The following is a 24,094-nucleotide window of genomic DNA, read 5'->3' on the forward strand; positions in this document are numbered from 1 at the left end:
TTACTTTGACCACTGAGACGGGAGACACAAAAAAAGAGAGCTCAGTCGCCATGGAGACGCCTCAGAGCATGAACAGGCAGGGGTGGATGCTAACCTTGTTATAGCATAGCCACAAAATGAAAGGTTATTGAATCCTTCAACAGTAGCAGACCATCCCTCTGAGCTAACAACTGGACTGTTGTGAGCAATAAGCTTCCTCCAGACAAAGAAGAAGACAGCCAGGCAGAAACAAAGATGTTGCTGTTAAATGAGCAGGTCTCCCTTGAAAAAGAGATCAATGATCTCAAGGGATACACCTGGATAAATAAAGGTTTGAAATGAAAAATACCAATTTCAACTCAGTGTCCACAGAGCTGACCAGGGGTAATGGGTTTCTATGTCCTATCATCGAGAGCCATTACAATGAATGGGATTGTAGATGCCCAGGTGAGAGGAAGGGAACATTTGAAAACAATTGATTAAAACAGGCATCCATATTCCATAGAATGACATATTTTGTATTTACTTTAATCCACTTTATTATTTTTTCCATTTTTCTTCCTCCTCTATCTACTTGCTAACCCTATTGTTGGCATAATTATAAGTCTGTCAATCTTTGTGTCTACTTGTCTGTCTGTCAAGAGGATTACAGAAAAACTATTGGTTCAATTTTCATAAAACTGGTTGGAAGGGCGAAGGGAAAGGGGTGGCTTATGTTACATAGCGAGATGAGTCATTTGTGTTCAGTAAAATGTAATGTAAACGCTAACACTATCGTCTTGTCGAATGATCAAATAGAGACTTCACACCCGACAATATATACCAGCACTTACTATCATTGTCTTTTTAAGATGACATATGTGGCAAGGAAATTACATTTTTAAAGTGTATGTAGAATAAGCTTTGTCATTTTGTTATTCCGGTACTACGTACCATTTAAATAATACAAATAAAATAACCATGATGAAGACAGGTATGCGTTTTTCAGGGGATATTTTGTTTAATTGGCAATCTGAATAGGTCACTATAGCCCATTACCCATTCAGCCTATTTATGGGGGGCCAGCTCTCTCCCCAGGCCCTCCCACCTCACAGGGCCCAAAACAATTGCCTTGCCTGCTCTGTATATGGTTACAGCTCCGCATCCAAGCAGCATTGGACTTCTTGTTGATTTAATAAATAATGCAGTTTCCCTTTTTTACTGCTTTATTTTATTTTCTGTACTGCACATCATTGTTGTTCAGGGGTTGGGCTGGGTTAGAGGGAGAAAACATGACAAATTGTAAGCCAGGCAATGTACCTACTTTCGTTTTTAACCATAAAAACTATTTAAGAAAAAACCCTGTTCAAACCCTGTTTCCTACAGACTTCCAGTCATAACACTGTTCCCTTAATCTCCCACTGAAGATGGATGGTGATAGCTGAGTTAGGGAGGACCGCTCCGCCCTGCAGAGGCTCGGCTTCCTGGCTGACAACCAGTCTCTGTTGGTCACGATCTCTCCCGCTGCAGGGGCCGGTGTGCCTAAAATAAGCAGGCTGCAGCACAGCCCGAGTGGATATACATGTATAGGGAACTACTATAATTAACCCAACCCTATGTGTCTGCAACTCGAAACATCTGTCGGACTCCGGCAGCCAAAGGCCTTGGCCAGGGCCTGGCCTCCCGTTATTGTAGGGCTGTGCGGAGGCAGAAAAGCCAGCTATAATGAAAGCTGGGATACATGGGAGAGGGCTCAGTTCTGAAGCATGCCTTAGGAATGACTGCGAGAAAACCTCAGGTGTGGTGGAGACGCTGCTTCCCCTCAGAGGAAGGATGCCGTGAATGAGTGAAGCGCATGAACTCGCTCACCCTTTTGTCGATGTCATTGTGCTGCAGCTGAACGAAGCGAGCGCTGATGGCGGCGATGTAGCTCTGCTGATTGGAGAAGGCCACACGCCCCGCGCCCTTTGGATATTTGAGCTCCGGGTCAGTGTCGATGCCAGCGTAGCAAACACCTCCGTACAGCCGGTCCATGATCATAGCCAGCTCCACTGCAGGGAAGAAGGGAGGAGAAGATGATTAAAGCTGCAGCCAGGAGTTCCTGCGAGTCCTTCTGACCACACATTGAAAGCATTCAGCCCCTCTTAAAGTGAAAGGTTTGTGATTGTTATTAAGTGATGTAAAAGTCTACCCTCCTGCACTACTCATCAGATCGGTCTCAAACTGCTGGTATAATTAGTCGGGGTCACATTGCAGCGATGTTTATCCCAAGAACAGAAAGACTGAGCCTCCCGTTACACCATGAATTCTTTACATGACGCTTGGCCCGCTTCCTGGAAACCCAAGTAGAGGATTGCTTTCTCACAGGGGGAACTTTTCATTACAGCCTCTGTGGCCCGTGCCAGCCAACGTTATGAAACCAGCTTTTGGGGGATCGCAAGAAAAATATACTGCATTGATATTGGGTAGTTACCGGCACGAAGGGGCCGCGGCACCCCCCCCACAAAGATGGTTTTGCGGGGGTCCAGAGGCTGGGAGCCGTCCATGACAAAGTCGCTGTCGCTCAGGTTCCAGGGACGGATCTGGACCTGCAAACAGGAAGAAATGTGCTCATTGAAAGGCAAAGTGTGTTATACTTTTGTTGTATTCTTTATTTCCTAGTGGTGCAATGATGACGCATATTTGTAGGCTGACATGAACGAGTTCCTCGAGTTTTCATTTGCTAAAAAGAGCTCTTTGGCAAACATATGATTTTGAAACGTACATGTTTTTTCCACACCTCCACATATCAACCCCACTTTGTGATTTTTAAAGCATAAATGAAATTGCCAGAAGTAATTAGGCTATAAATAGACTACATCACGGTCGCATCGCTGCGCATCACCACCGCTAAGCTAAAGGCGGTAAATGTTCGCTGTGATGACGTGGTCTTCTTTAGCCACTTGTTAGCAACCATTTTTTTAAAGAAAAATAGAAGCTCCAAACATTCACAAATTAGGTATTTACTGACGTATCTTATGTCGTAGAACAAAACGTGAACATCTCTCCAGCTTGGGTGAACCACAAATCCTTTTCAAGCATTTAACCAAAACACTTAAAAAAAACATTTGTTATGAGAGGTGGGAACCGGAAGTAGTTACATTCTAACTCATTTCTGACTCATTCCTGCAATATATTTATCAACTTTATTCCTTTTTTAGTGAACAATTATGAAATTAAGAATGATTTGATTCCAATTCATTATGCAAAAATGTGTCCAAAAAACGATTGACATTAAGGACAGATTGGAAAATATGAATAATAATGTTAACACTATCTGAACAATCTACTGCTCCTTGAATGTCCGGCGCTCACCGGTTTGTCTTTGATGGTGGGACTGGACACACACAGGTACAGCTTGCCGTCCTCCTCGATGCAGGCGTCGATCAAGGCCTGGACAGAAGTCTCTTCCTGGAAGAGCAGGAAGGCATAGCCTGGAGAAAAGGGCAAATAAATACAAATATAAGGATATGTGTGGGACCCATAGTAACGTTGGGCTTATTAATGGTCTAAGAATGTACATGAATGTTCATACAGATGCATCATTCAATAGATCTGGCTCAAGCTACGTTGCAGCGATCTGCTTGTCTTCCTGTATTTTCAGGCGAGCAAAAGTGGTGAAAAAAACATTTATAAAAGTAGTGACACAGATGTAATGAACGTGAAAGGTCACACACTAACCATAATGCAGATATGAGATTTATATCACATTGTTAATGTAGCGTCACCGGTTCAATGACAAGTGTCTTGTGCGTGTCCCGTGGGCCGGCTAGTTGCTAAGTTGTGTATTTGTGCTAAATATCGTCAGTGAGAGCGCATGGTGGGTTAATGGCAAGCTTAATGTACTTTTCAACATTATACATTTTATGCAAGCTTGAGATGGTACATGAAGGTTTATACATGTATCATTAATTAGACAGAGCCGACAGTATGTAGCTACATTGCAGTGATGTGCTATTTTTATATTTTAAGAACAGAAGCGCTATTTATTTTTAACTTGGACACAAAAGTTACTTGCAGTTGTGCCTAAGTGTTAAATACAAATGAAAGATACTCTCAAATCAAAAACTTGCATTTAATAATCCTACCCTTGTGAGCATGGTGCTTAAACACTGTGCTATGGCAACACTTCATAAACATGGGAGCATTACAACAGTATCTTCATTGTCACATTCCATCAATAAGCCCAATACTTCTTTCCTTGTAATATTAATAGATTCAAACAAATGTGTCTCTACTCAGGCATACGACCTAGTGGCCTGTTCTGTCCTCGCCTGCCTCCATAAGACCTGTAGCCTGCTTCCGATTGAAACGCCTCAGAGGGCTCTGCTTCTGAAAGACCCGTGCAAAATGGACCTTCCTGACACACTGCACATCTTCCTGAGAGTGGCTTCAGGTATAGAGACTTTGGTGATGTCTTTGAATTGCTTTCTGCCTCACTGTACTGTTGAATTATTTAGCATCGAGAGCAGAGACCTCATCCAAGGTCGGAGCTATTAAGCCGTTTCAGGAGGGACAACAAAAAAAAACTCAATAGGGGAACATCCATCACACGACGCTACGGGGGGCGGCAAGCAAAAGAGATCCGATTTATACCGAGAAAGGAGAAGGAAACAAGAGACGAGAGTCACTTTTTGACAGCCAAATCCTAATAATGCAATTCTTGGCCAAAGGAGGCGAGGTGACGAAGGCTGGTGAATTATGATGGTGTCGCTCTGGTTATGTTAGCAGGAGCCCCTCACCACCTGTGGCCCCCATGAGTCAGGGGAATATGAGCTGCCTTTTGAGAGGAGCAAGATATGCACAAGATCACACACACATCCAGAATCCTCTACTGGGGCAAATTGACTTTTGCAGCTGCTAAGCCTACACCAATAAGACAAGAATAAACCTTTTCACAAAAGGTGAACAAATAGCATATCGTGCTCCTGTGGTATTGTGCACATATTTCAATTAGGTGATATACAGTATGTGCAGTTTGGGCATACTCAACCCCTTTCTATTTAAATAAGTCTTAAAGCAAAATCAGCTCATTAAATGAATAGAAAATAAGTTGCTTTTTTTTGCCTAAAACATTCTTCAGATTCTTCCCTCTCCATCTCAAGCAGATTAACACAGCAACATGAATAATTGCGATGAGAGGCAATAGAAAAGGGCAAATTGCACTCATATATGGAACTTGGAATATCATCATTTGTGCAATGTCTATTTTCTGAATTGGACATTGAGACCTGGCAGATATTCGGTGCACATCATGTGCAGTTAATGGAGCCATCAGTGATCAAATCCATTCTGCAGTATCATCTCTGTGTCCAACTTCCCACCACTCAGTTTGAAGTGTCTCTGGAGACGCCTGCTTTAATAAGCGAATAATTTAAATATTCAAAAAGTATCCCAAAATAAAATTGGGGAAGCTGCTTTTATTGGAAAAGCAGCTGTGGAACATTAAAGATAAACTCAATGGACAATTCTAAACGACAGCTGGAAATGTTGTAAACATAGCTTTAAATAAGCAATATCCTCCTGCTATTGGTATTTCTTTATTTTTGTATTCATTAATTGTATTTATTTATTTTATTGTATTATTTAATGTATTTGTTATAGGACTTTTCTCTTACATTTGTATTACATGCTACTTTATACTTTTATTCCACTACAAAATATTTAAAATGAGCTCCACCTTTACCAGCTGTAATGAACACAATATTGCATCACTATTCGTATTCCACTAATCTAATATATATCATTTTTCAATGCACTATAAGTACTTTTGGTATCTTCAGAATATTTTCATGCCAATAACTGTGAGTATTTTTACATTTTTATATCATTAAGTATAACTTCTGAATACTTCTTCCACCACTGATCCTGTGTATGAAAAGTGCCACACACACACACACACACACACACACACACACACACACACACACACACACACACACACACACACACACACACACACACACACACACACACACACACACACACACACACACACACACACACACACACACACACACACACACACACACACACACACACACACACACACACACACACACACACACACACACACACACACACACACACACACACACACACACACACACACACACACACACACACACACACACACACACACACACACACACACACACACACACACACACACACACACACACACACACACACACACACACACACACACACACACACACACACACACACACACACACACACACACACACACACACACACACACACACACACACACACACACACACACACACACACACACACACACACACACACACACACACACACACACACACACACAAAAGTGGAAATTGGCAAAGAGGAATGGGCATCTGTCATGGTTCACTAGAGCATTCCTGAGTGGAGCTGCTGCAGAGGGGAGTCGAAGCAGAGGAGAGTCGAAAAAGAGCTGAGTCGGCAGAGCCAGTCAGCTGTGGTATGTGCACGAGTGAGAGTGTGCTGCTGGACGGAAAAAGGGGAGGGGAAAAAGAAAAAGGCATCAAAGGGGAAATGAAAAAAAAACAGGTGCGTAAGCAGCCATATGTGTCCTTAACAGTTGCTGCTCTGAAAGCGGCTTCTGTCTGTGTGACGTGTCTCCTGATGCATGTGACATGTCCTCTGTCAGTGACGGGACCAGTGTCTTTCTCACATTTGTGTCTACAGTAAATCAATCGAAAACCCATGAGGTACAAGAAATGTCACATCTGATGATTTCTACTGGAATAAAACCATGCATGTGCATAAAGGGCATTGCAAATGGCGCACATCCACCAAACACAGAAACTAATCTGAATAAATCCAGTTATCAGTTTTTCAGGTTTGTTCTTCGTTTAAAGATGTTTTGGCAACCAGTGCCTTTATTTGAGTGACAGCTATGAAAGGGGGAGTTGGAGGGGAGTACATGGTCCCGGGCCGTACTCAAACCCGGGTTCTCCGCTTGGGGACGAAGTCCCAGTACATGGGCCATCAGCTCTACCAACTGAGCTTTATATGTGTGGGGGGGGAGGGGGGGTATATATATTTTTTGAAATCCTCTGGAGCAGAGAGAGGAGCTGTGGATTATTGTTACTTATGAATGCATCAGTGTTTCTTCAAAACACTAAACTCACAACTTAAAATGAAAGTCAGTCGTTATCCGAGTCAAATCTGGAAAGTGACCGTAGATAGATTACTTCAGTTGCAATTTGGTGCTATATATATATATATATATATATATTATAAAATACATTTTAAAAAAACCAATTAAAAAACACCTTGAATTTCAAGGGGGGGGCACGGGGCTCCGTTGGCGGGGCGCAGCGGTAGGGGAAACACTGGACATATATAGTTGATCAAAGTTGGGGTGCTGATATAAGATAATATTGGAAACATAATTTAAAAACCCTTTTCTGTACCACAACCTTTTTAATTTAACAATGTGCCACACTTTCAATACTGCAAAAATATAGATTTTATGTAATGCAAACAAAATAGGAGGACAAAAAAAAGAAGAGATCACCATGATCACCTCACGTAATAGGCTGATAAGTGCTTGCCATGGCCCCCAAGGCCAATTCAAGTGCCAATAAAGTCTTATTATAATGGCAACAATGATAGAGATGATGGAATAGTAGGTTTTTGATCTCGATAAGCATTGATCGTTAAGTGATGGTAGCATAGACGCTATAATAATCCATGTGTCCCTTTTTGCCCAATGTCAAACTGAGATCTACGCTAACACACTAGCATTCCCACTGTTGAGTCATTACTTACATCCTGTTTTATGTAGAGTAACCACAGAGGCTCCTTAATTAAAAGTCTCCAGCAGCTTGTTATAAGAGCCGTGTAGAGTCACGTAAGGCTAATAACCTCGGTGGGGATATACTGTTACCTCTAATAACAAGCTGTACCAGAGGGAGCAAAAAGAACCCCACACACAATGTGAAGCTAATTGCAATCAGCTCCTTTAAGTGACCCGCTTAATCTTTTAGTATTCGTTCAACACAGAACCCCAAAAAATGTGACTCGACATAAGGAGGGTTTTATGCATTGTCATGTTTCTCCACGTGCCGCGTCATCGCCCGGCATAAGACCATGTCTCTGTGTTGCCGGGTTACATAAAGAGGGTTTGTCATTGGCATAAATCATGTGGTTTAGCACTGACATCCCCCCTCAGAGAAAAAACAACTGCAATCTTAAAAAAAAAAAAACAGCATGAAAAGGCAGAGCTAGCCAGCAGCGCTCAGAGTCTGAAGGAGGGGAACAACGTGTTCCATGACCCAGGGCAGGAGAGGAAGGGGGGAGAGATATGGAAAGAGGGGGGGGGAGTGAGAAAAGGCAGGGAGAGAGGCAGCATGAACGAGTGCCATACACACAGAGTTAGGAAAGTGCTACTTTAATACACCCTGTTAGAAATGTAACACACTGAAGCAAGACAACCTTTACTATGTTCTACACTCAATTTTACAATCACATACAAATGGTGTATCCGCTGTCAAGTGAGGTAACTTAACTCCCAGCAAGCTTCTTTAATATTCATTGGGTTATTATTTGAACAAATCTAGTGATATATAAAACATAAATAAAAAGAAGGCCTCACCTTGTATGCCCTTATTCATGAAACTAAAATAAGAATGTATTATCAATTTAAGTGCTTCCCCTTGTAAAGACTATGAGACCACTGGTGTGCAACAACACTTGCTGTTTGTACCCAGGTAAAATGATTATGTGTATATATACAGTCTGATGATTGTGCATGCCCTTCATCTAAGAGTGTTTTCTTTTTTGTCTCTACAGTATCTTACTTTTGCTGTAACAATGTACATTTCCCCTCTGTGGGACAAAACGGAGGAATTCTGATTCTGAATTGTCATATAACTGGCTTGTATTGTATTGTTTCAGAAAATGCGATGAGCTTCTTGGATTTAATATATCACCTGTTCCATCAGGACACTGTGTACATAGCAGAAGTACTAGACTGTCCCAGATTCCACTACAACGGTCTGATATGTAGTCTGAATGGATCTGTCTTTTCCCATCAGCCTAGCGCAGTGCAGAGGCTCACACCGCGGGAGGAGAGCGCAGACCTGCAGAGGCTCACACCGCGGGAGGCGAGCGCAGATCTGCAGTGGCTCACACCGCGGGAGGAGAGCGCAGATCTGCAGTGGCTCGTGCCTGAGATTTATAGGGCTTTGCTGCTCCGCTCCCAGCACTGTCCAGGGAGGGAATACGTACAGCGGCAGCATTTTCCATCCTACAGAGCAGTGGTTCTCAAATGGGGGTACGCGGACCCCTAGGGGTACGTTGGAGTACTGCAGGGGGTACGTGAGATTTATTTTATGTTAATGAGAAAAAAAAACATAAGTAATGCATTTAAACAAACTACTTTACAGTAATTCTGGATAATAAAACGGGAACAATAAACGGGGTTCTCTCTTTTCCTCTCCCTCTCCTGACAGCCCGTCAGTCTCGTGCAGCTCGCTGAACCTGTAATAAGTGACCCGACAGTAAAGAATACATATATTTATAACTAGTTTAGCTAGTTCCAGAGTAGATAAACTAGCTAAGTGTGTTAGGTCTAACTCTTAGTGTATTTAATTTTGCTCCACTCAACGGTCCGTCACAGCGGCGGAGCTGTGATCATGCAGAGCTGCGTGTTCTCCGTCAGCAGCAGCTGATCTCTGATCTCTCTCTCGCGTCCGGTTAGACTTCACTCGCGTTTATGTGCAAATCTATCAGATCTAGCTAGTTCTAGTTAATTATATGACTGCCTGCTTATCAAAGGACATCTAAACAATAAGCGTTGCTTGGCAACGGCGTGTGGCCGCAAAGTATAGCGCAGCATTATGCATATGCATGAGGGGTCAAAATCCCATGCTCATAAAATGCTCATATATATTTTTTCTCTTCAAGCAAAAAGCGTTTAAAATGCTTGTTATCCAAATGGACTTTGGATAAATCAGGGCCAGGCTAAGCTACTGTTGTAGCTGTGACTTTATTGGTCATGCCAAATAGTCCTTTTGTAAACATGCCTTTATAAATCATATTTAGTTTGGTCCCTACACAAGTATTAGACGGAGCTCTGAGTGTTCCGTGAAGTCATGTGACCGTGATTTAGTTCCTTTATAACCAAACACTAACTTTCTGCTTATGCCATTGCATTACATATTAAAGTAGTGTTAATATGTCGAGATGATCCTGCTGAACAAAGCTTGTAAGAATGTTTGCCAAAGACAGTCCTTGCTATGCTGACTTTCAGGTCGGCCTACATGAAAAAGACCCCGCTGCACCACTCAGAAGTCATCTTTCCTAAAATGTGAAATGATTCCTTTCCATGCTATCCTTATCCTGACACTGACAATTATTTTGAGTTATGAATCCAGATGTCCCAACAGTGTAATAATACCCTACTGAGTGAAAGTACTGCATTGGTACCTGGTGCTAGCTGATCCACACATCACAGGTGTGTTTTAGTCCCATGCTCTCCATTTCCTCATCAAAGGGAACTCCTGCAGACTTTACTGAAATATGAGTATAAATCTCACTGCTTTTAAAAGTGACATTTCAATCCAGGCTTATCTTTTCATACTCAGATGTATCTTTACTTCTTTGTTTATTTCACAAAGGCAAGGATACAGAGACATGCTTTTTCCTAGTGAGCAGAATGGTTGAGTATTACATTTTCCATCACAGAAACACGGAGTAAAATAAGATAGAAGAACTACAAAAACTGAAAAAGTAATCTCTTCCATGAGGATCGAGAGAGAGCAAGAACCCTGCAGGGGGCTGTAACTCTTCCACAACATGTAAACAGACCGCCTGCTGACAGTGGCAGGATGGATGGAGGGAGACACAAACATCTGCTCTCCGAAAAACAAACAGCCCAGGAGGCTTTGGAGCAATTGGAGAGTGATAGAGTAGAGGAGGGGGAATCAAGTCACTCTCTGGATCTAATCCCAGCACGAGGGTGAACAGATAAATCACGGCCTGAGTGAAGCAGTGAGATTGTTCCCTGTGCAGCACTTCTCTGCAAAAATACTGTCTAGATTTCTCCACCTCACAACACAATAACATACACCGATAATGACTGGTGGCAGTCAGAGGAAAACTACAGCTGTAACCTTTGAATTAAACGCTGTTATTGCAGCATGACATGAGCATTAGCATTTGTAGCTGTGTATAGCTCCCAGCGCTACTGAAAGCTTCACCTCCTCCCTCTATCCCCGATCTCAGTCCGAAATAGCTCCCTACGTTTAGTAACAACAGCGGTGAGTGACAGCAACATAGTGACCACAGCTTATAGGACGACTTAAGAGCATGGAGCAAAGATAATTATTCTACTTCCTCTTTAAGGCTACAGCTCTCTCCAAGTACCAAATGAGTCCCCTAAAGTCGGCCTGAGCAACAATATGAGTCATCCCTGAACCAAAACAGTTTCATAACTGTGCAGACACACAGCGCTGGCAGTCTAATGGGAAGCAGGACGGAAAGTGACAACCATCTTCCATTCGGTCGAGTTTGGGAGGACGTTTAACAAGAGAAGAGGCCGATGACCTATTGATGCGTAAACCAGCCAACACACACACACACGCACACACACGCACTTGTTCTCAACCCTGAAGCTATTAGCGCTAAAAACTCTGGCACCAGGCATCCGTCCAGCTCCACTGCCAGTTAATATGGATGGTGATATAAACAGGACATTTCATCAGTTCCTATGGAGTTATGGCGAGATGAAGTCTACCCAGATCACCAGTCCCACGTGCCTTTCACCCCCCCCCCGCCTTACATGACGGTGTTCTCCAGCTGCCGTAAGCTCATTCATTCCCCTAAAAGGATGCTGCATTTTTTTCCCTCAGGCTTAGGATATTAGTAGAGTCAAGCCTGTTCAAAATAATCCTCCCGAGCTAAAAAAATAAATAAAAAAGGGATGTTGAAAAATGAGAGTGGGGGAGAAACTGGCGGCAGGTTCTCCAGATGCAGCGTATTATCATCTGCCTATGGAATGTCAGATATTTCCAGAGCTTCTTTAATAGCTTTCCTAATATGACACACAGCAGCTCCTGGGCCAGAGGGAGGGATGTAGACGAGCTCTGATCACCTGACAAAACTTTACCAAAACACTTCTTGGGTCAGAACTCTCGGCAGAAGAAGACATAATAGAGGAAGCAATACGAGAATTTCTTTCTTACAGAAATTAAAAATATTTCGGGTTGAGAAAATTTAAACTTGAAATACTCTACCATAACAATCCAAGAAAGTATCCTATGTGTCACCCGATTTATTACCTCAGTAAACAATTGTCCAATTAATGAACGATCTTAAATGCTAGTTTCAAGTCTTCATCAATACAGCATGATGTTGGATGACTTGGGGACGATGTCCACTTTGTATACATTCTACGGAAAGGACACAAGATGACCATGAGGAAGAAGGACTATTTCAATCTATTTAAAGTATTTATTTTCTATTCTGAAAGCCAGTTAGGAGTCGGTATGAGCTATATTTTGATTTATAGATAAAAATAGATGTTCTTGCCGTTAGTTTAAATGTACCTTTTATTTAGTGTTTTAGTGTTCTCCTTATACTTCCATGATGCAATCACGCTAATGCAGAAGAAGGCGTGGTTAAATATAAACTGTTGTAAAAATGATACACACGATTTGGGCACCTCGTGTTGTATGTATCGAAGACAGGTGATATTAGTAGTATTGGCAAATGTTTTTCTACCAGGGTGAAAGAAGGAAGGCTGAAGGAAAGAATGTCAACTCTTTGTTCTTTTGTTATTGGCATAAAATTAAAAAAAGGATATTCTTGCCTGGACTTCGGTTTTTCTCTGCAAAGATGAGTTATCTGGTGCCTCAGCGGCAGTTTTATTTGGAGTTAATTTTCTGGTTTATTTCTTTGACTTTCGCAGCTACAGAGTCAATGGTTACTATGTGTGTGTTTCTGTGAGATGACAACAGGGGTTCGCTCAGATAAACAGACACCTCCATGGTGGCCCAGCTTGGTTCACGAATCCTGCGTAACACGATTCTTTACAAAACTTAAAAATGGAGAAGCACCCGAGGAGATATTTATTGCTGTAGACTTTGATGTGTGATGGGAAAACAGATAATGCTCTGAGAATGTGTCCGTACCTTTAGGTGGGAAGTAGGACTTGCTCTCCGCTTTGTGGGGCCAGTCCACCACCAGGTGCCCATAGCGACGGAAACTGTTGGTGATCTCATCTGTAAAACGAAGGAAATGGAAGAGGAAACTTGACTGTTATTTTCATGACATGATAAGATACTCATGTAATATGCATTTCAAAGACTATATGGAGAAACACACTCAGATACACACTCTGCTGAGATAGGCCCGCTTCTATTTTCTGCCGTGTTCCAGGCGCTGCATTAAACAGAAACACGGGCCGGGCACATCCAGACTCGTGCCGTGGAAACTCATGAATCTTTCAGCCAGCTAAGGGCACGTATTGTGCATCATGTGCTCGTTTAACAGCGTAGACACCATGGGCGGGGGGGGGGGCAACAAGGACCAGTGCCCCTGTAACACTGAGTTTGGACCCCCCTGTGGCCCCCCTCAGAAAGAAGAGTCTATGATAATACAATCTGTGATAGTGCTGTAACTTGAGCCAAAGTTAACGGGCATGTGTTTTCTTTTAAATTTGTTTCTTTGTTTTGTTTTTCTCTAATTTAATTACATTTAACTAAGTTACTGACACAAATTCTGACCCTACAATAAAGTAACTGGCCCCAGCATGCCCCCCCCCCACCCCCCAGTACCCAGGTCTGGAACCACCACTGGTAGACACATGTGAAAGGAGACGTTTCATATCAATCAGAAGTTGTAGACTAAAAGGCAAAAGCATTACTTTAAAAACCTACAAATTCACAAAGGGTTTAAAAGCATTGACAATTTTCTTAGCAAGTAAATAAGCTTATTTCCTAACATTTTGAAGGCAGCCAACTTATAGCAAGGCTTTATTTGATTAGTTGTATTGCTTAATTGAGTGGTGCAGTGATGATGTGACTTTGTAGGCCAACCCGGGAGTTGCAAGGGCTCCCTGAACTAAAGGGATTTTTACATTTTATTTTTGAATATTGCAGGAAATAAGCTCTCTGGCACATGAGGATACTTAGATGTTAGACGTTTCAAATTGTACAGCAAACCCCCACTCATATAGTGACGCTATTAGGTAGTAGAAGATGTTAAGTTATAAACGATATCATGGCCGCATGACTTCACCTCAACCGCCAAGCTAAAGGAAGCTAATGTTCGGTGTGATGACGTTTACCATTCTAATTTAGCCACTTGTAGCGACCACTGTTTTTAAGACAAGGCAAGGCTAAGTAAAAAGCTTCAGAAAATCCTGAGTCGGGGATTTACTGTACAAAACAAAACTTGAACATTTATTACGTTTGTGTTAACCACAGACCCTTTTTTGGGAATCTAACCAAAACCTAATTCAAATAAATATTGACTTTAAGAAGAGGGATTTAGACTAATATCTTGAAAGAATATCCTCAACAAGGAGTGCTTTGAGTAGTTTTCAAATGCTTGAGTGTAACTGTTAGCAGCAAAAAGCCAATAACAAGGTGCACTGTGAGGCTTCCAGTGTAAATGTACTATACCTTATTAGTATACATCTACAGCAGGCAGGAGCTAAAGCAGCCTGAAGTTAGCTGAGGAGCGTTCGCTGGATGAGTCATGGAAAACGATCCTCTGTTTACCTTCATCTATGTCAGGGGGGAGGCCTCCGACAAAGACCTTCCTGGAGTAGCGCTCCATCCTCTCTCCGTTCTGGCAGCGGGTCGGCGAGTTCAGGCCCGGGGTCAAAGAGGGGTCACCGTGACCGTCGTCCAGGAAACCATCTTCAAAGGGAAAAAGACAGGAACGGCCTAGGAAAAAAGGAAAAGAGAAGGACACCAGGAAGAGAGACGGGGATAACAGGGGGAAGGAAGAGAGGTACACGAGTGTGATGTAAGGAAAGAAAGGGAGAGAGGGGGTTACAGATGAATTAATGAAATACTGCAAACTATTTATATAGCAGAATCAGTTTGGAAGTAGAGATTACCTTCATAATTCTGATATGATACATGATGGTCCCAAGTGATAATATGTTAATGTTTGTTGTGGCGAAATCAAGTTACAATGTCAAATTTACGTCCATCCACATAGGGGAAATTGCTCGGAAATGTGAAATGTCACAACAGTTGTATCATGGTCTCATGGTCAATATTTCAGTGGATTTTTCGATGGTGTTGTAGCTTGTCCAAACATAATATGCATGTTCTATGCAGTTGTCTCTCTTTCTTTAGCAGGGATAACATTTGAATGATAGCAATCACAAAGCTATGAATCTAACTTCTGTCTCCTATACCCAATACTGCGGTGACCTTACAAGTCACATGGCAGCTTCCCTCCTTGCTGAAGAAAGACAGAATTAGTCAAAATACACAAATCAAATCAGAGATGAGCCACGTTGGAAGCACCCATCTTTTGCCATTCAGATGATGAATCAGTTCTGAGTCAGCGTTCATTAAAGCCCTCCAGATTGATTTCAGAACAACTCCAACTAAACATGCTTTAACATTTAAAAAGGTTTGATTTGGTTGAGAAAGGAGCAAAAACAGATCATGTGTTTTTAATGTATTGTAAGCTTCTGTTGTGTAAAATGGGATGTATTTGCATCCCTTGTTTGCCCTATTGTGTTTTTAATAAACACTGCGGCCGAAACACTGACTCAGAATAGAGAGAAAAGGAAATGGTCATTCAGAAGTGTGTTCCCTCTCACCATCAAGCAAACAAGTTCATTTACAAAGACAGATTTCAGTGACCCCCATCTTGATTAAATGCACAATGTGAAAAACTGTGTCAAAATGAATATGATTCCATTCAATCACAGCACAGATGAAAAGCACATAGTTACACCACGATAACACCCCCCCCCCCCCCCCTCCCCCTCCCCCCCCCTCAGCCTCGGAGACGGCGTGGCAAGCAGAACCCCCCCGAGAACATTTTACCTCTTCTGCGGCCATAGCTCCGGGCTGCTTGTCAGCACATGGGGGGAGAGACAGGGAGAAGACACAGGGTTGGGACAGGAACAGGGGGAGGAAAAAAGATACAGAGACATGGGTTTTGTGGAAGTAAACCAAAACCGAGAACATCTCTACGGCAACAGAGAAACCACAGATGGCTATACCTAAGCTTCGGGAGGGGGGGTGATTATCACCGCCTGGCACCCGCCCACGGTAAACCTGCTGCACCTGCCTTGGCAACAGTTGCCGGCAGATGCTGGGGGAGTGTGGCACGATAGGTGAGGTTTTGCCACGGAAACGGTGCAGATATTTAGCAGCATTATGCGACACAGCCATGGCCAGAGATCCTAATCTGGGTTTAATGAACCCGTAATTGCTCACATCCGTGATAATCTGCTGTGAATATTCACAAATGAGGCCATAAAGAGGAGTGCATGTAGGACCCAAGATAAAGCAGGTTAGTCATTATCATGGCCTCGGTGAAGTATTAAAGGTAGCTCTCAGATTGGGTACGGCAGGCCAGGGGTGAGTGGAAACTTCCCACAGGAGAGGAGAGAGCCACAGGGCTTTAAAGAGGGGAGGGTAACATGCAGAGAGGGGGGGGGGGGGGCAGTGGAGAGCAGGATATGATGATGGCATGGCTTTTTTTATAATTTATTTATAGACATTTTATGACTGGTGCAGTTTTGTGCAGTTACAGCATGAGTAGTCATGGCAACATCTTTAAGAGGAAGAGAAAAGTCAAGAAAAAATGCCAAGTCATTGTCTGGAGATTGATTATGTCTGCTCTACATTGATCTTTGACCTCTCACTTTCTCTAAGGCTGAAGGGATGAAATGCTGATGTGTCAATGCACTGAATTAAATGAAATCCAAGGAAATAAAGATAACAACTGAGGGTCCACTTGCCAAATAAACAACTTACTTAAAGGTGGGGTAGGTAAGTTTTGAGAAACCGGCTCGAGATACACTTTTTGTTATATTCCATGGAATGCTCTTAACATCCCGATAGCAATGATTATCTTAAGCGCTTTGACAAAGAATCCATAAAAAAAAGTCATCTGTGGAAGCCGTAGTGCTGTAAAAAGCACGACCAATCATCTGAGCCGGCCCAGCTAAAGTAACTGGATGGCCTACCTACCTGTCAGCCTTCCATCTGTGCACAAACTTATCTCGTGCCCTCATTGGTCATGTGCGCGTTCCTGTGTCTTGGAGGAGGGGCTCTGGAAGGAAGTGGCAGATTTCTTCCGGCTGTCTATCTTCAAATTCTAGCTCACTCGAGCTGGTTTCTCCAAAATTACCTACACCACCTTTAAATCCCCATGAGCAATCTCCATCTACTGAGGAAGACCAAGAGCTACAGTTGAAAGCTAGTAAGCTGATTTTGAATTATGGTGTTTTTTTCCCATTGCGGTCAATAGCTCGTTTCTGTTTTCCCACATATACAACCACCTAGTATCGCGTGCCAAACTTTCTAAAACCTAGGTCATGTGATGCGATTTTCATTTACCGAGGAAGACCAGGAGCTGCAGTTGAAAGCTTCAGCCAGAGATATTAAGTGAATGTTTTAGATTGTCCCCCCATTGTGCTCACTACATGTTACTGTCTTCCCCCATTTACAATCACCTGTTAATTATCGTGTGCCAAAGACTCTATTCTTAAGTCATGTGATGACAACTGAGCAAACTCCATCCACTAAAAAAGACTTGTATGCTCACTTGAAGCTCAAGAAGACGATAGTAAGTGGACTTCAGAGTTATTTTCCAAAGTGTTTTTCACATATGATGATAAAAAACACATACTGGGCATCACAAATCTTCTTTCAGAATTGTGTTTGAGGGTTTCTCTAAAATCGTCTCACAAACATGTGTAATTTGAATCTGCTGTGCCACTAATTCAACTGGAGACAAAATGTGCCTTAAGACAGGGCAAATTCAAACAAACAGCAGGAGGGGAACAGATCCTCTGGGTCCTCTAAACGCATCAGTCACAAAGCAGACTCATCACCTCAAAAAAACAATTTGGGCCTTTGCATTGTGAGAGGCCCATTGTGTAACTCGCCTCTCTGGCTTCTCTCGGGAATATATTGTCTCTGAGCCTCCCTTGCTATGTTTTCATTAAAGAAGATCTAGCTGTCCAATCCCAAAACAAAAAAACTAAACCAGCCTCTGTTGCCCTCTCACCGTCTGCCAGAAACAAAGTCACCTAGCAACCAGGGCAAAATTAAGAAAGGGTTATGTGGGAAACAGTCCAATGAGGGAAAGGAGGAAAGGGAAAAGTGAGGGTTAAGAATAAGGACCAGAGGTGGAAGGAGTACTCTGTTATGTCTTTACTTAAGAACAATATCTAAGTGTAGGACTACTCTGTTAAAAGTGAAAGTTCTGCATTCAAAATGTTTCTCAAGTAAAAGTACAAAAGTATTAGCATCAAAATATACTTAAAGTACCAAAAGTCAAATGAATCATTTTGCAGAATGGCCGAGTTCGCAATCTTATACTGTATATTATGTTTTGATTATAATTATTGATGTGCTTACCTGGTAAAGTGGCAGCTAATTTTAATTACTTTATATTCTGCTGAGTCATGTGAGTTTAATCTAGTTGTAACTAAAGTCTTGTTTAAGTGTTGATCATATATTGTTTATCATTAGTCTATATCTGCAAAGTAACTCAAGGTACTACAGCAATGTAATGGAGTCAAAGTACACTTTGTATCTCTGATTTGTATTGGGGTAGAAGTGCAAAGTAGCATACCATGGAAATACTCAAATAAAGTACCTCAGTACCTAATTGTACTTAAGTACAGTACTTGAGTGAATGTACTTGGTTACTTTAAACCACTGATAAGCACCAACTATAAGCCGTGTGGTGTCTGGGTGAGGGAGAAAATGTTTGGGTAATTCCTCTGGGCATGATGAGTTTGAGGTCTTGGCTTCAAAGCTTCATACACTTCTACTAAGCTGTCAAGTGAACAACACCAATACATCTGAATGGAGGACCTTCACTTACTATACTACACTCTTTCTTCTTCACTTCAAGTGCTAACACCATCCGGAGAAACTCGAGCCACTTAAAGGGTTCTCACAGCGTGAAGCCTCAAAGCTAATGGGACCAAATGAAGGAGAAACAGAGTAAAACACTTTATAGGAGAAACCAAAGATTCCCTGTCTGCACACATCACAGGCTACAGCGGAGAGGAACTGCTCTGACAGATTTGGAAGATCTGCCTGAGAGCAATCCCATGACAGAACAGTGGAAATCACTCCGGGACAGGTTCTCAGGGGATGCAGACGATGAAAAGAACAATGAGGAGGAGCACCATTGTTGTCAAGATTCAGGGAGACAGTTATTGTTATGTTGGATATCCTCTGCCTTTATCCGACTGCACACACCGTAGGCTGATTTAACATGCAAGAGGACACTAGGGCTTCACTGGTTTGGTTTGATCACCAGTCAGTCCAGACATCCCTGATATTTTGCTGAGGTTTGAACAAAAAGACTGGAAAAATGAAAGCTCCTAAATTAAATTAATGGAGATGGACAAAACATGGGTGTTTAAAACCCAAAGAAATCACAGCCAGACCCAATCTAAACATAAATATAGTGGTGCAGTGATGACGTATCTTTTGTAGGCAGACCCGGAAGTTAGCGTCACTAGTGCTCCATCGGAAAAAAAAAAGCTCTGGGGCAAACACACGTTTATGATACTTACACATTTTGTTCAGCAGGATAATCTCCACATATTAACAGCACTTTTATAGTCGCTGAAGCATAAATGCAGAAGTAATAAACAAACATTAAGCTATAAATAAACTACACCATGGTCACATGACTTCATGTCAACAGCGCTAAGCTAAAGGCGGCTAATGCTCTGCGTGATGACATTTAGTAGTCTAATTTGGTCACTTGACTGCAGTTTAAATGATGTGCAGAAGTTTCGGACAATCACCAGTGGGGTGTTTACATACATATTTGATGTTGTAGAACAAAATGTGAAAAGCTCTTTAGCTTGTCTTAACCAAAGACCAATTTTCAGGCATCTAACCAAAAATGCATTAAAAAAACCATAGACTGTTTTAATGACACAAAGAAGCTTCGGACATTTAAGGGTGTGGAATTTACTGACGTATTTTATGCGAAACAAAAATGGTAAATTGTCTGAAGCTTGCATTATTTCAGACATCTGACCAAAAACACATTAAAAAAATAAGCGTTAACTTTAAATTGTGTGAATCGGAGGAGGTTAAATGCTTACTAATTTCCGGGCTTTAGAACTCAATCCTACACCACTCTATAAAGAGCATTTAGAAGGTTGATGGAAAACTTTGTGGCATCCATGTAGCAACATATCAGGTAAAGACCTGAGTACTCTGTGACTCTGTGACTGCTGGTCATCTGCTGTATTGGGGGGGGGGGATCTAGTCTTACATGCTGGGGTATTTTTGAAAGTGCTATTCACAGGTCGACCGTGCTTCGCCCCATTGCTGAGAGGTCTGCCCTAGGTTTGCGGTGTCAGGGAATCCAGAGGCAAAGGGTAGGCAGGTGTGCCCAGCAGGGTTAATTTTGTCATACAAAAAAACAATGGCTAAATCTGGTTGTCGCAACCTTTTTGACGATGATTCACACAAGACGATGACGATGCGGCACAGAAGTCATTAATGAAAAATGTTGGTTGTTGAGCTGACAGTGGCCAGTTCAAAACCCTAGTCTCCAATTAATTGTTGCAGGAATGATTCCTGAAACCTGGAAATTATTTAGCATTTTACAACATCCAGTTGCCTCGTCTTGAAGTCAATTATTTTGTTCAAATTGTCTTAGATTATACGTCTGAAATAAGATATGTAGGTAACACAAGTTTAAGAGATTTTCATGTTTTGTCCAGGACATACAATACGTCAGTACCGCACTTGTTATTGTCCGAAGCCATTACGAGTCATAAAAACGGCGGTTGCTACCAAGAAACAAAATGTACTAATAATAATAACACCGAACGCTAGCCGCCTTTAACTTAGCGGTGATGATGTGCAGCAACTTTAGCTTTTTAATTCTGGTGATTGTAGAGACTATCCTGCTTAACAAAACATGTTGATGGCTCCTTGCAATGCTTACTTTCTAGTTAGCCCACACAAGTACATCATCACAGCACCACTCTATGAACACTGACCTGGCCCACTGTGGTGAGGGGGTAAATGTGTTTCATTGGAACGCACCGCAGAAACATTTCCCACTCCCTAATTCCTTCAAAGGACCAAAAGCAATTTGAACACTTTCATTCGTAAAACTGGGACGATTCTGATGAATTCCAGATGGAACAGAAGATGATAGGCATAAAATGTGACTTACTATTCAGTGGCATGATGTGCTCTGCTCCAGGATGATGGAAGTTCAGGCCCATGCGTCCTGTTGTAGAAAAAATAAAGGAAAATCACTTATAAAAGCCACTCTGTTGACAGACATTACATTTCATCTTCCATTCTTTGTTGGCAATGTGAAAATGCCAGCCAAGATACAATGTTAAACATGAAATGAGTAAACATTTATTTTACCCGATGATTCAATGGCACAAAGGAGAACCATAAACTACAGATGGAAAAATCAAGAGGGAAACATTCTTTTGTTGTCACATCCCTCATTTACAAAAGCCCCCGCATACAAAAACAAAGGCATCTGTAATGCTACAAATTCAACAGAGCATGCATTCTGCAATGGTGACAACGTGTGCATGGTACAATAGCCCATCTGTCAGCTTTTGTGGGGAGACGGGTGGTGTGGGACTAAATGGAATGTCTTCCTGGTTATCTCGGTCTCATCATCCTATCCATACAGGCGACAACAAGAGAGGTACACACAAATGCGAGGGTCTGGATACTTTAAATTGTACTTGCATGAAGTACTAATCCTCAGTCTGTGTATAACTTACTGAAGAACAAGGTTGGCACACTCCCAGTTTGGGGGAGAATTCAGGAGTTACTGCACAGAAGCTAAGTAATTTCCATTTTAAAAACACGTCAAAGCTGTGAAGGGTGGCAGTAGTAAAACTGATTTTAGCCACCTACAAAAACGCCTATCAAGAAATTCAATATCAGTTGAAGTGTATGATATTGAGCGTATTAAATATATTTATTTTGTCGTAATACAGCTATAAAGGCTATATTTCTGACGGGGAACACAAACTAACTAATCAATCGAGGTAGAGGTGGGACCAGCGACTCCGGTAAAATTGTTTGTTAATTTTTCAATAGTGTTTAGTGGATTTAGTGAAAGAGTAGATGGTTCCCTTTTAAATAGAGCTGTATTATGGCATCTACTGTAGTTAATACGCTGACAATGGATATACCTTATACGAACCCACTTTAAAACATTCAAATTATCCCTGTAAGCCATTGTAAAAATATCCTACCTGGGTTTACACAAAACTCGCTGTCTCAATGTCAACATCATCTAAAGTGGCAGCCACAAAGACACACCCTTCATCCCTTACCACTTCAAATTAGTGCTCTGTCAAAATCCGCCTAGACAAGTGTTACTAAACACACAACAAACAAGCAGCCTGGATAACGTCATTCAGGAAGGACAAAGCTACTGGGATACCCATCGATATTTGCCATAAGCTCTTGAGATCTCTCAGGTCTTCAGGGACTGGTCAGCTTTCTGTCCCCAGAGTCAGAACTAAACATGGAGAAGCAGCGTTCAGTTATTATGCTCCAAATATCTGGAACAAACTCCCAGAAACCTGCAGGTCCGCTGCAACTCTGACTACTTTTAAATCCAGGCTGAAGACTTTTCTTTTTGTTGCTGCTTTTTGAAACTGAGCCGTTGTGTTCATCAGTAAAGTGGAACTTCTGTGTGAACTATTCATATCTTAAACTGCACTGTAACTTTTTATTCATGTATTTTTTCTTTTAATGTTTCTTTTATTATCTTTTCTTTTTAATGACTGTTTTTAAATGCCTTTGTCTGAATGTCTTTCATTTTTGTAAAGCACCTTGAATTGCCTTGGGTTGCAAGGTGCTATTTAAATAAACTTGCCTTGCCTTGAGATGAATAAAAAAGCATTTCTTAAAAACGTAAAACTGTGGTGGTCAAAAGGAACAATTGTAACTAATATCTTGCATCAATTCCACATTTATTTTCTCAATGGACTTTGAGAGACTGACCAGCTGTATGCAAGCTCAAATGGAGCAAACAAGATGACATGTCAATATTTTCCAAATTTGTCCGAGGAAGACAAATAGTTAAGACAGCGGGGGGGGGGGGGGGGCCTTCCTGGCCTGCAAACAAGCATTGGAACTACCAGTTAGACCTGGTTGAAAACCAGAGAGGGAGGGTAGTGGGAGGACAGGGGGGCCACCCTGCAGCGCCACAGATGTGGATTTCCACACTCCTCTCAGCCAGTCACAATCCAGACAGCAGTACTCCAGGGCAAATGCAGAGCGAAACCCCACACACACACACACACACACACACACACACACACACACACACACACACACACACACACACACACACACACACACACACACACACACACACACACACACACACACACACACACACACACACACACACACACACACACACACACACACACACACACACACACACACACACACACACACACACACACACACATACACACACACACACACACACACACACACACACACACACACACACACACACACACACACCACACACACACACACACACACACACACACCACACACACACATCACACACACACACACACACACACACACACACACACACACACACACACACACACACACACACACACACACACACACACACCTCGCTATCATGTGTATTGGTTAATGTGTGGGTGGTGTATGTAGTGTTTAAGGCCAGATGACTGACTGCCTCAAATGTTCTTCACAGAATCCCTTCTAGTTCCAGAGCAGTCTGTTCCTCATGATATAGTACCACTGGATTTAAATTCATAACACTGCATTACCAGTACTCGATAAATTGACATTACATTTAACAGACGCTTTTATTTAAAGCATCTTAAAAAAAGATCCAA

The 24,094-nt window shown here is 42.1% G+C and overlaps 1 protein-coding gene across 6 annotated transcripts in view; it reads right to left on the reverse strand.

The window, feature by feature from the left end:
- Window positions 1-24,094, reverse strand: part of cpeb3 (cytoplasmic polyadenylation element binding protein 3) — a 51,597-nt gene that overhangs the window by 7,265 nt on the left and 20,238 nt on the right. For 4 of the 6 annotated variants that reach the window (XM_034223823.1, XM_034223832.1, XM_034223810.1 and 1 more), the window contains 7 exons: window positions 21,394-21,450; window positions 16,038-16,061; window positions 14,745-14,912; window positions 13,152-13,241; window positions 3,313-3,431; window positions 2,432-2,546; window positions 1,828-2,009 (listed from right to left, as the gene is read on the reverse strand). In XM_034223823.1, the coding sequence (XP_034079714.1) occupies window positions 1,828-2,009; window positions 2,432-2,546; window positions 3,313-3,431; window positions 13,152-13,241; window positions 14,745-14,912; window positions 16,038-16,061; window positions 21,394-21,450 (755 nt within the window). The remainder of the gene's footprint in view (window positions 1-1,827; window positions 2,010-2,431; window positions 2,547-3,312; window positions 3,432-13,151; window positions 13,242-14,744; window positions 14,913-16,037; window positions 16,062-21,393; window positions 21,451-24,094) is intronic. The other 2 variants (XM_034223815.1, XM_034223801.1) reach the window with 1 other exon arrangement.

This window comes from Gymnodraco acuticeps, unplaced genomic scaffold (assembly GCF_902827175.1).
Source record: "Gymnodraco acuticeps unplaced genomic scaffold, fGymAcu1.1, whole genome shotgun sequence".
Taxonomy (NCBI): domain Eukaryota; kingdom Metazoa; phylum Chordata; class Actinopteri; order Perciformes; family Bathydraconidae; genus Gymnodraco; species Gymnodraco acuticeps.